Source organism: Cervus elaphus, chromosome 30 (genome assembly GCF_910594005.1).
Source record: "Cervus elaphus chromosome 30, mCerEla1.1, whole genome shotgun sequence".
NCBI classification, from domain to species: Eukaryota; Metazoa; Chordata; class Mammalia; order Artiodactyla; family Cervidae; genus Cervus; species Cervus elaphus.
The window spans coordinates 12,357,429-12,370,990 of record NC_057844.1 but is presented as its reverse complement, the minus strand read 5'-3'; the positions used below and the strand labels follow the sequence as shown (position 1 = coordinate 12,370,990).

General features: G+C 42.9%; 1 protein-coding gene across 1 annotated transcript; it reads left to right on the top strand.

Annotated features, from left to right (window-relative positions):
- The first annotated feature begins 7,852 nt into the window (after positions 1-7,852).
- On the top strand, positions 7,853-12,662 carry LOC122686936 (kelch repeat and BTB domain-containing protein 6). Its single transcript, XM_043892302.1, has one exon. It carries the CDS (start codon positions 8,203-8,205, stop codon positions 10,318-10,320), a length of 2,118 nt encoding a protein of 705 aa, XP_043748237.1. The 5' UTR covers positions 7,853-8,202; the 3' UTR covers positions 10,321-12,662.
- The last annotated feature ends 900 nt before the right edge of the window (positions 12,663-13,562 follow it).

Below are 13,562 nucleotides of genomic sequence, written 5' to 3'. Positions count from 1 at the left end.
TCCCTGGTGGCTCAGATGGTAGAGTTCCTGCCGCCCTCCCCAACCCCCACACCAACTCCAGGATTCTTGTCTGGAGAGTTCCATGGACAGAGGAGCCTGGCAGGCTACAGTCCATGGAGTTGCAGAGGGGGACACGGCTTAGCAACTTTCGCTTCTTCCCCGTAGATAGGACCAAGTGGGCTGCAGCTGTGTAGTTCCTTCTTCCCACGTGAAGGCTGTGGTTAAGTGGAGTTGGTTATTTCTCCTCCCCTAGGTGAGGCTCTTGTAAGACCCCAGCAGACTAGGCTTTGATTTAATTAGCTTCTCCTGAGGGCAGGCCTCATTAAGAGAGAGCCCTGGGGTATTTAAGAACAGGTTCCATTTCCCCTCACCCTTCAGAGGAATGAGGCGGTTGTTCTGCCGTGTTAGCTGTGAAAACTCTCAAGCTGAGGGAGTCAGAGGCGCCCCTGCTTTGAGTGGATTCTCTGGCGTTTTTTAACTCTACGGTTATCCACACTGAGCGTCTAGCAATTTAGCAACTGTATTTCGAGTCTGCCTACGTCAGCACCGGTTCCTGCCTCGGTTCCTACTCCTGGCTCTGTGCTCGGTAAGCCAGTAGTCCGGGTTTTTGCCTCTCCACTCTTGGGAACGGGAGCGTGCCCTATGTCCTCCCTTCCCTCAGGGATCCAAGAAGAGTTGTTGATTTTCAGCCCATTCAGCTTTTTAATCATTACTAGGACAGAGTGGTGACTTCTAGGCTCTTAACTGAGAAGGGGGAATGGTTTTCCTATTTTTTTTTTTTTTGCTTGTGGTTTGGAACGTTCTATCAGAACCCAGAAGGGAAGGTTGGGGGGCTTGGGGGAGCATACTTCGCTCTTCTTTTAGTTGCTGGAGAAAATACTGAGTTTCCACCCTCCCAGCTGCGGCGTGAAGGGGACCCCAGAAGGAATAAGCCTCTGCCTCCTCCCAGGGTGCCCACTTTGCAGCTTTTTAAACTGTGAAACATAAAGTACATGTGTTCCGTGTAGTTTTGTAGCAGGACTGTTGCTTAGGACAGTGTAAGATTTCTTCCATTTGGGTTCAAGATTGGTCTCTGTGTTTTTTCCGGAAGACTGAATCTCCAATTTGGAGTTCATGTAGGGGCTGTGGTGGGAAAGGAAACCTGCCCTGCTGATGAAAAATAAGAGTGTCGTTAATAAAACAGTATTTAAGGATAGATATTTTTAAAAATTTGTTATTGGAGTATAGTTGATTTATAATGTGTTAGTCTCAGATGTATAGCAACGTGATTCAGTCATACATATATAACTTCAGGTTCTTTTCCCATGTAGCTTATTTTCCAAATAGGCTGTGGTAGCATTCTCTGTGCTATACAATAGGTCCTTGTCAGTTATTTACCGATTTTATATGTGTGTGCTTAGTCACTCAGTCGTGTTTGGCCCTTTGCGACCTCATGGACAGTAGCTCACCAGGCTCCTCTGTTGATGAAATTTTCCAGGCAAGAACACTGGATTGGTTTGCTATTTCCTACACCAGGGAATCTTCCTGACCCAGAGATTGAATCCAAGTCTCTTGTGTCTGCTGCACTGGCAGTCAGATTCTTCACCGCTAGCATCACCTATAGTACTGTGTGTAAATTGATCCTAGGCTCCTAATTTATTCCTCCTTCCTCCCACCTTTCCCCTTTAGTAACCATTAGTTTGTTTTCAAAATCTGTGAGTCTGTTTCTGTTTCATAAATAAGTTCATTTATATAGTTTTTTAAAATTAGATGCCACCTATGAGTGATATCCTATTTGTCTTTCTCTGTCTTACTTCACTTGGTATGATAGTTTCCAGGGCCATCCATGTTGCTTAAAATGGCACTATTTCATTCTTTTTAATGGCTGAGTAATATTTTATTGAATAGATGTACCACATCATCTTTATCCACCCTTTGTCGATGGACACTTAGGTGGCGTCCATGTCTTGGCTTTTAGAGATAGTGCTGCAGTGAGCATTGGGGTGCATGTATCTTTTCGAATTATGGTTTCCTCTGGATATACACCCAGGAGTGGGATTGCTGGGTCATATAGTAGTTCTATTTTTAATTTTTTTTTCTATTTTTAATTTTAAAGCAACTTCCATACTGTTTCCATAGTGCTTGTACCAATTTACACTCCCATCAACAGAGTAGGAGGGTTCTCTTTTCTGCACACCCTCTCCAGCATTTATTGTTTGTAGACTTTTGATGCTAGCCATTCTGACCAATGTGAAGTGATATAAGGATAGATACTAGATTAGGTCAAATTAGGGTCACTTAAGTTTCAGAAGAGGTAAGAAATCTCCATTGACCTGCAGTATTTTTTCATAACACACCATTATTCATAAGGGAATAATCAGTATTGCCTGGAAGGGGAAGGATTTGAGGATCACTAGGACCAAGTGCCGGAGAGGGCAATGGCTCCCCACTCCAGTACTCTTGCCTGGAAAATCCCATGGACAGAGGAACCTGGTAGGCTGCAGTCCATGAGGTCACTAAGAGTTGGACACAACTGAGCGACTTCACTTTCACTTTTCACTTTCATGCATTGGAGAAGGAAATGGCAACCCACTCCAGTGTTCTTGCCTGGAGAATCCCAGGGATGGGGGAGCCTGGTGGGCTGCCGTCTATGGGGTCACGCAGAGTTGGACACGACTGAAGTGACTTAGCAGCAGCAGGACCAAGTGCAAGATTTTGGGTATGTTGGGTGCCTCAGGTAGTTTGACTAGTTTGAATTTAAGAGCACTGTTGGTCTGCTTTATTTTTCTAGAGGATGGAGGGTGGTGGAAGTACTTGTTGAATATCCTGAGTAACCTGACTGTTGAAGTGAGTTTCTCTGTCACCAGGGAGGAAGCAAGGGGCCCCCATATATGGAAAATTCTTTCTGGTACCAGCTTAGCTACAGTTGTGGCAGTAGTCTGTTTACAGAAAAAAAAAGCTTCTAACCATCCCCCAAACAAAGATATACATGTTCTCCTTTTTTGTGTATAGAAAGGGAAGAGGGTAACGAGTAACTGAGGGGTCCAGAGGTGGGAGAAGAGGATAGAGTTCTTTAGATTTCAAAACACTGTTGTGGAAATCAAGTCCACTGTTTAGTGGCTCGGTGTTACTTTCTTTTGTTGTGGCATAGAAGGGAGAGGCACTCATGCAAAAACAAGGGATTGGGCTCAGCAATAGCTACCTAGTCCCTGAAACACTCAGGGTTGTCTTTTGGTCTCAGGGAAGGGGTCTTTTTTCTCTTTAAATTTTTATTGAAGTATAGTTGCTTTACAGTGGCTTCCCTGGTGACTCAGTGGTAAAGAATCCGCCTGCCAATGAAGGAGACGCTGATTCGATCCCTGGGTTGGGAAGATCCCCTGGAGAAGGAAATGGCAACCCACTCCAGTATTCTTGCCTGGGAAATCCCATGGACAGAGGAGCCTGATGGGCTACAGTCCATGGGGTGGCAAAGAGTCAGAGACAACTGAATGACTCAACAACAACAACAACATAGCAGCTTTACAGTGTCGTGTTAGCCCCTGAAGAGTGAATCAGTTATATATATGTCCACTCTTTTTTAGATCTTCCTTCTCATTTACATCACCACAGAGCTATAAAACAATATCTAGCAACAAAATCAAACCAAGAGATGGCACCTCCCCCCCCAAACCAAATTCAAATCCTTCCCATGCTACTGTGGACGCTTGTCTGGAGTACATGGATCAGAAGCTGGACTCCAGCATAAACCACTTCAGGGACATGGCACTGGGGCTCAGAAAGCCTTAGGATCTGGGTGGAGCAGATGGGGGCCTAGAGATGGATTTCCAGTTCCATTCCAGTAATGGCACCAAAGTACCATCAAAGACAAAAACCAAACAAGGTGGTCAAATGGTAACGAATCTGCCTGCAATGCAGGAGACCTGGGTTCGGTCCCTGGGTTGGGAAGATTCCCTGGAGAAGGAGATGGCTACCCACTCCAGTATTTGCCTAGAGAATTCCATGGACAGAGGAGCCTGGCAGCGTATGGTCCACAGAGTCACAAAAAAGTTGCACACGACTGAGCGACTAACACAGTGGCACCAAAGTGTCAAAGACAAAAGCCAAACAAGTAAGGAAACTGAGTTTATTCAGACTGTTGCCGTTATGGAGGATAGTTTGGACCCAAAATTGGGGTGAGTTTGCCTTAGATTTTTTTATAGGGAGGATATAGACAAATTATAGGTAGAGTGGTTTATAGTTAGAATTGCTTTAATAACTTGGGGACGTCTTGGTCAACTGACTAGGAAATGTGTATAGCTACTTGGCCTCTTGGTGTCTAGGTACTTTGGGTTTGTTACTTTTTTTTTGGATGCAGGGCTTTTGGGATCTTAGTTCCCCGACCAGGGGTCAAACCCATGCCCCAACGAGCTGAGTCCAGTGGTTAACTGGACCACCAGGGAGTGCCCCCCATGGGTGGTGCCCTTCTCATCTCAGTTAATCATTCATAAGACAAAGGACTGGGACATGGAGACCCTGTGTTTGGCCTTGTTGGTAGGCTCAGGCAAAAATGGAAAGGTCTGTGCTTAACCTTCTCACAGGTGCATGAGGGAATCTTCTGTGAGCCTTATGGTAGTCGGGAGAAAGACAGGACGATGACTCTAATATGAGTCATGTGGGAAAAGATGGTTTACTGGGGTTGTTTTTCAATCACCAAGTCGTGTCTGACTCTTTGTGACCCCATAGATTGCAGCATGCCAGGCTTCCCTGTCCTTCGCTGTCTCCCAGAGTTTGCTCAAATTCATGTCCACTGAGTCACTGATGTCATCCAACCATCTCATCTTCTGTCACCCCCTTCTCCTGCCCTCAATCTTTCCCAGCCTTAGGGTCTATTCCAATGAGTCAGCTCTTGCTGTTGTGGTTACCTATTTCCAATCACAAAATGGTAGGCTGATTTCCAGGGGGTGGGAGAAGTTGAAGATATTTCTTAATTATCAATGTTTTTTTTTTTTTTTTGTGGCACAGGGATTAGGTTTAAAGATCAACACTGGCAGTTTCAAGGTGAATTTTTTTCACTATGATCTAGTTGTTTTGGTAGTATTTGTTGAAAAGATTGTCCTTTCCCCATTGAATTTGTTGCTGCCAATGCTGCTGGATTTTCCAGGCAAGAATACTGGACTGGGTTGCCATTTCCTTCTCCAAATCTGGGGTGGACTGTCATCCCCTCCTCCAGGGGATCTTCCCAACCCAGGGATCAAACCCAGATCTCCCTCACTGCAGGCTGATTCTTCACCGTCTGAGCCACCAGAAAGCCCTGTTGAAAAGGCTTTCCTTTCCCCATTGAATTTGTTGCTGCCAATGCTGTGTTTCTAAAATTAAAACTTCAGTTCCTCAGTTGCATTAACCACATTTCAAGTGTTTTAAGTGCCACATGTTGCTCATGGCTACCATAATGGATAACACAGATAGAGGACATTTTTATCAACACAGAAAATTTTATTGAATACTGCTATAGGCCTTATAGCAAAGTGTCTAATAAATATTTTGCTTTTTGCGAAAAGCAATAGAAAGCAAACAATAGTGTTAAAGGCATATATGAAAAAGTTAAAACTTGACGACTGAGCACAATTTATTTTGAGGATTTTATAGTGAGGAACTCCAGGAAATAGTGAAGGACAGGGAAGCCTGGCATGCTGCAGTCCGTGGGGTCGCAAAGAGTCAGACACGACTGAGCCACTGAGTAACAACAATAATGAGGCATGGAGAAGACAATGGCAACCCACTCCAGTATTCTTGTCTGGGAAAGCCCATGGTCTGAAGAGCCTGGTGGGCCCCATTCCATGGGGGGTTGCAAAAGAGTTGGACATGATTTAGCGACTATACAACAATATAGTGAGGCAATGTTGACAAATACAAATATAAAAACAATTTTGTAAAGCATACATTAGACCAGACTAATTCAAAGGATGTTTGGGCATGTATGATGCTGAGCTCCTAGGATCTGGCTCAGTACAGAGTCTCTTTGTTAAATATTTTTATTTAAAATTCTCCTTAATAACTAGAATTCCAGAATCTTTAATTTGGGGATGATAGTGAAAGGACCTGTACTGGACTAGTTATTAGCATTTCTATTAAGAGAATTAATGAAAATACTTTAGCACTACTTCCAGAACAGGAAACATAGACTTTATGAGACCACCAAAGCATCTATTAATATTCTTGACTTGCATATTTGAGAGAATTCATACCTACTGCTCTCTGGCACCACAATTGAACAACCTTGTAGATATTGCTAGATGTTTAAAATATGATCAGATCCTTCCGAATTTTTTCCAGAGAGGCAAGTTTAAAGGCTGTACACTATAAAATCCAAAATACTGACAATACCAAATGCTAGGGAGGATGTGGAACAATATGAACGCTCATTAATTGTTGGTGGGAATGCAAAACAGAAGAGCCATCACCTTGCAAAACATTTTGGCACTTCCTTACAAAGTTAAACATAGTATTAGCATGTGATCCAGCAGTCACACTCCTTGGTATATACCAAGATGAGTTGAAAACTTATGTCCGTGCAGAAACCAGCACGAGTGTTTATAGCAGTTTTATTCACAACTGCAAAAATTCAAAGCAAACAAAACGTCATTTAGTAGGTGAACAGATAAGTAAACTGGTATACAATGAAATATTATTCAGTGAAAAGAAATAACTATCAAGCCATGAAAAGACATTTGAAAAATCCTGCAGGTTTGTTTAAGCTTTTTGGGTTTTTTTTTTAATAAATAGATTTTAAAATCAGATTTTAAGGTTTATTAGAAAATTCAACAGAAAGCTTTATTAATCTGAATTGAATATTGCTAAGTGAAAGAATATATATTCCAACTGCAAGACATTCTGGAAAAGGTAGAACCAGACAATAAGAAAATTAATGATTCCGAGGGGCTGGGAGGCAAGGAGAAGGAAGCATAAATAGGTTGAACAGAGGTTTTTTTAAGATTGTGAAACTGTTCTGTGTATTATTGTCAAGATTGGTACATGACATACATTTATGACAAACATGTATGCCACACATACATGTACATGACATACATGTTATGACAGATACATGACATCCATGACATACCTGTACAACACAGAGAAAATCCTAATATAAACTACATGTTTTAATTAATGATAGATCACTGTAAGTTCAAAACTTTTAACAAGGGCATACACTAAAGCAAGATGTTGTAAACAGGTGAAACAGAGTGGGTGGAGTATGTGAGAGCTTCCTGTAGCTTTCTGTTGGTTTTTCTAGTAAACCTAAAACTGGTCTTAAAAATCTATTTACTAAAAGCAAAAACAAAAAAACTTAAAAGGTATCTCTGCAGAAACCTGTAGGGTTTTTCAAATTTCCTCACAGGCTCATGGTCTCAAATGAGAGGGTGCTTCATTCTTCATAAACGCTAGAAGAAAAGCTAAAACTCATTAACCTTTATATTATGGGTACTGCGTATAAGTACGTTATTCTGCTAATCAACAAATATTTATTCAAAGCAAGGAGAGCCAGCCTACGCGATTTATGTGTGTATCATCTAGTTCAATTGTCACACAAAGCTATGAAGTACCACTGCCATTAACGTTTTTAAAAAAAACAAGAGGAGGCTCTGAGAGAAGCCAGACATCTGATAAATACAACAACGGGCATTTAGTCTGAATTCCAAACCCAAAGTTCGAAATCATAAAACCGAACGGAAGAGAATTAACAATTTCTAACTCCGTCCTCCGAAACAATGAACGGCCGACAGATCTCGCGATGCTATTGAAGCTACTACTACTCCCAATATGCAAAGCGGTTTCCCTGCCACAACCCGTGCCGCAGCAGGTGCCGCAGCCTGTGCCGCAGAGTCCGCGGGGTCCCGGCATGCCTCGAGGCGCGAAAGGCAACCTGGGAGCCGTAGTTCTCCAGGACGCCTAGTGGTGTTGCCAGCGCAGCGGTGGCGGATCTCTTGCTTCCAGCCAGTAGGTCCTCTGAGGGCGAGCTGAGGCGGAGAAAGGGCGTGGAACTGGAACCGGGTGAGTCGGACGCTGTCTACGCGATCGAGGGAGGCGGCACCGCGGCAGAGGGCTGACTTAAATAAATGGACCAGTGCTGCAGTCTCTCCGGAGACACCGCGGTCTGAGCGTCAGCGAGAAGAGGGTGAGGAGGCGCCAAAGCCTGGTCCTTGCACCCGTTCTCGTCCTTCGCTCCCCGCAGCCCTTTCCACCATGCAGTCCCGAGAAGAAGCTTCGCGCTCTCGCCGCCTCATCAGTCCTCGCGGCGGGAAGCGCCCCAAAAGGGTTCACAAACCCACGGTTTCAGCTTTTTTCACGGGCCCGGAGGAGCTGAAGGACACGGGCCATTCTGCAGCCCTGCTGGCCCAGCTCAAGTCCTTCTACGACGCGCGGCTGCTCTGCGATGTGACCATCGAGGTGGTCACCCCCGGCAGCGGGCCCGGCACGGGTCGCCTCTTCCCTTGCAACCGTAACGTGCTGGCGGCCGCGTGTCCCTACTTCAAGAGCATGTTCACCGGCGGCATGTACGAGAGCCATCAGACGAACGTGACCATGCACGACGTGGACGCCGAGTCCTTCGAGGTGCTGGTCGATTACTGCTACACCGGTCGCGTGTCCCTGAGTGAATCGAACGTGGAGCGCCTTTATGCAGCCTCTGACATGCTGCAGCTGGAGTACGTGCGGGAAGCCTGTGCCTCCTTCCTAGCCCGCCGCCTTGATCTGGCCAACTGCACGGCTATCTTCAAGTTTGCTGATGCCTTCGGCCATCGCAAGCTGCGGTCACAGGCTCAGTCATTTATAGCCCACAACTTCAAGCAGCTCAGCCAGATGAGTCCAATTCGTGAAGAGTCCCTGGCCGATCTGACCCTGGCCCAGCTGCTGACCGTCCTGCGCCTGGACAGTCTCAACATCGAGCACGAGCAGACTGTGTGTCACGTGGCGGTGCAGTGGTTGGAGGCAGCTCCCAAGGAGCGGGGTCCCAGCGCTGCAGAAGTGTTCAAGTGTGTGCGCTGGACCCACTTCTCTGACGAAGATCGGGGCTACCTGGAAGAGCTGCTGACCAACACCGTGGTGAAGAAGTACTGTCTGGACCTTGTTGAAGGGGCCCGGCAGATGCGATATGGTGACACGTTGTGCAAGGCTCTGGTGCCCAAGCCGGAGAGCAGCGGCGGCAGCAGTGGCGGCGGCGTTGTTAGCTGCGTTGGTGGCGGCGGCGGTGGCGGTGGCGGCAGCAGCAGCAGCGTCGTTAGCCTTGTTCTTAGCGGCGGCGGAAGCAGCAGCCCCGTTGTGCCGGTGGCTGATCATCTGCCCCAGAGGCTGGGTGTGTGTGCCAAGAAGATGGTGATCTTCTTTGGCCATCCCCGAGATCCCTTCCTGTGTTGTGACCCATACTCGGGGGACATTTACAAAGTGCCATCACCTCTGACCTGCCTTGCTCACACTAGGACTGTGACCACCTTAGCTGTCTGTGTCTCTCCAGACCATGACATCTATCTGGCCGCCCAGCCCAGGAAGGACCTCTGGGTGTATAAACCAGCCCAGAATAGTTGGCAGCAACTTGCTGACCGCCTGCTCTGCCGGGAGGGCATGGATGTGGCATACCTCAATGGCTACATCTATATCCTGGGTGGGCGGGACCCCATTACCGGTATTAAACTGAAGGAGGTGGAGTGCTACAGTGTCCAGAGAAACCAGTGGGCGCTGGTGGCCCCGCTGCCCCATTCCTTTATTTCCTTTGACCTGATGGTCATTCAGAACTATCTGTATGCTCTCAACAGTAAGCGTATGTTCTGCTTTGATCCCAGCCACAATATGTGGCTGAAGTGCGTTTCTCTGAAGCGCAATGATTTTCAGGAAGCCTGTGTCTTCAATGATGAGATCTACTGCATCTGCGACATCCCTGTCATGAAGGTGTACAATCCAGTCAGAGGAGAGTGGAGGCAGATTAATAACATTCCTTTGGTGTCGGAGACTAACAACTACCGGATTATCAATCATGGCCAGAAACTGTTGCTGATCACCTCACGCACCCCGCAGTGGAAGAAGAACCGGGTGACCGTGTATGAATACGATATTAGGGGTGACCAGTGGATTAATATAGGTACCACATTAGGCCTGTTCCAGTTCGATTCTAACTTTTTTTGCCTCTCAGCTCGCGTTTATCCTTCCTGTCTTGAACCCGGTCAGAGTTTTCTCACTGAGGAGGAAGAAGTACCTAGTGAATCCAGCACTGAGTGGGATTTAGGTGGGTTCAGTGAGCTGGATTCTGAATCAGGGAGCTCAAGCTCTTTATCTGATGATGATTTGTGGGTTCAGGTAGCCCCTCAGTGAAATGCATAGGATCAGCAGAGTGTGTTACAGGTAAATTGAAACACAAAGGTGTTTTTACTGCTTTGGAAAGTATCTTAAAGAGATACCCTTTCTCTTTGCTGGGAAAAAAAAAAAAGTTGATTAATTTCAGGTTTGGCTTAGAAAGGGTATTGTTTGAAGTACTAATATAATTTCACATTACAGAATTTAAACATCCTTAAAAGAAATCATCCTATTTAATAATTTACTGTTCTAAAAGTCCAGTGTGGATTTGTTTGGTATGTTTATGTTTGACAATATAAGTTAATTGTAATCAGTAGTCTTCTATGATTAATTCTTCTATGATTAAATCACATTGTCTCGTGCCACAAGTGTTTCAACTTGAATTTTAATTTCTATACTAAAAATCTGATTGGATAGGGATTATGAGGGTGGGAAAGCATATATTTTTCCTTCAGAGCAGTGTAGTAGATTTCCAAAACTTTAAACTAGTGGGTTTTTATAAAATGTGTTCTAACAAATGTAGTCTGCTAAGTTTTATTTCGGTGTTCTCTTTTTTGGGAAAAAAAATTATATATATGTTTAATGTGAGTAAATGGTGGTTTCACTTGTGACAATGTATAGAATGGTCATAAACTCACCAAAAGTAAAAACAAAAAAAACATGATTCTGTTTGAACAGAAATTTCAGTTTAAATCTGTAATATAACATGTATTTGCAAATAGTGAGCAATTTTCCATCTAAAAAAAATTCCATTCTAATAGTGTCACCAATTATCTAAAAATCTTTAAAAAAAAAAAAAGCTAACTTGCTTTGTAGGTTCATATTTTAAATCTATACTTGACAAATATTTCATTGAATCAGAGGAATAATCCTTTTTTTCACTGGACATGATTGTGGAAATTTTTATCCATTGTCTTAAAAAGTTTATGTGATTCTTAAAATATTTTGGCTGTATAGTTTCGGTGCTTATCTTAGATTTGTCAACAAGGTGTGATTATTCTTTACTGTTTTGTGAGTAATATTGGTTTTGAAAGTATGTACCAGTTAAGAACAGTATTTTATTGAAATCAGTAGTTATTGTGTCTATCAACTCTCAAAATCAAGTGCCAGCAAAGAACTTTCAAACTTTAAGTCGTGTATAGAATTGTTTTGTGTAGCACTGAAAAATTCTGTCAGTTTTGTAAGTCGCTAAATGTTATTATCAGCTTAAAGGTATTTTTCTATTAAAAGTTTACAGTTAAATAACATAAGTGGATGATAGCATTTGGGGCCAGTAGTGAAAGTATATTTCGTCTAAAATATTTCTCTATGCAGTGGTGTACAAGGCTATTTTATTATGGTATTTGTACCTGTCCTGTGTTTCTCTATGAACCCTGCTCCAGTCTTTGTTTCTGTCAACATATGTAAGGGAAAGAAAGTCCAGAAATAGAGAATAAATGGCACAAAACTTACACTGTTAAATACAAGAAAATGTAAGTGCTTACCTCTTGAGGTTTTATTGGATATAATTGTCATGATACATACACATGATAAGTGGCCAAATGCTTATGATGTATAACTTTTTCTACACACAGTCAGAATTTCCTCTCTGAATCTTCATTCAGTGACATGCTAATTCCTCTTCTGTTTTTTTCTCCAGTGACAGAATGCTAACAGTTCTTACATCCTGGCAGAGAGTACAGAGGAATGCCATCTTTCTGGTAGGGATTGAAATTTTTTTATTGAAATGCCATAGGATGAAAACAGAGAAAGGCATAAAAGGTATTTTTGTTTTTTACAAGTTGTTCTTAGACATTTTAATGGGCTGTTTGAAGATTCTACATGACATTCCTGTTCAACATTTTTAGTGAAGTTCAACACTTGTCCAACCAGTATGTGTTCCTTCAGAAGGACAAACGTGCTTTTGGTTGCCTTCAGAAGGGCAAACCTGCTTTGAGTTGCTTAAGGCTAAATTTTGTTTCATTTGACATCAGGGTTTTTCTGGACACCATCCTTAACACAAAGCTGTTTCTCCATAGGATTATTTTTTGGCCAACTTTTTCTTCGCCAGTTACTTCTTATTGATAGCTTTTCCTTTTATCAGGTCGAAATAGAACAGTGATGATCTCAACCAGGTCTTAATTCTGCAGAATTAACATATGCAACTGATTGATAAAAAACATATTTTCCCCTTGTCATTTTCAACCTTTGATTTAAAGCCTAAGCTAAATAGTGATATCTTGGTTTACGAAAAGGTTTTCCTGGGAAGAACTTTGGTTTTGTGCTATATTTGTGAACTAGAGAATAGTTGTTAATCATTATTTTATGGATAAGTGATTTGTATGTGATTAGTTACAAATAAAACATACTAGAATCCAGGCTTTTCCGACTTTTCAATTCATTGTTTTCTGCTAAATGTATAAAACCCTTACTTGTACAGCGAATGGCAACTAGCAGTGTTGAAATCTCTTCTTAACAGGAAAGTACCTTTGTCCCTGTTTTCCAATTAATCAGCACATCTTTTAGTAAATATGTTTATAGGCCTACTCTTTGTAAGCTTCAGAATGACCTTAATTATCTTTTGTATCTATCCCTGTAGGCTGAAAAGCTTTGTCAAAGGACCCAAATTTTTTCAAGTTCTTTTAAGTTCAAACGATAAGTGGCATTTGGATTTCCAAAAGGATAAAGTAGAAGTATTTGTCCCTGATCTTGCTGAGAATCTGGGGAACACTTTTGATCTACTTCTAAGAAAAAGGCCGATGTCATAACATCCCTGAAATCATACAAGTATGATGACTTCTGGAGCTCATCAGACCTAAGATAAGAGCACTCATGACAATCTCTCCTCCCCATACTTGCGTAAAAGCTTTAACCCTTTTCGTCATTTTAACTGAATTTAAATAAACATTTATTATTACAAATACGATAAAGCTGGGAAGTATTAGGAGCCAGCTTTGGTTATAGAAAATATGACCATCAGTAGAAACTTGAAAGGATCAATGTCATTTTTACAACCAACTAGAAGGTTCAATATATACAAGCCAATTGTTTGGGTTTTTTTTTAAATAATAGAAAACAAAAGACACTATTCCCAGAAGTTGCCAAACCTCTAGAATACCATGGAGAATACCATGGAGGCAGTAGGTTTGTGCAAAATAGGAGCAAGGACCCCTCTCTTTTACTCTGAGCCATTGTCACTCACCTATTTCATCAAACTTCCATTCCATCAAACATTTTTAACTTTGAGGACTCAACATGGGACAAGGCAAAGGAGAGGGGGA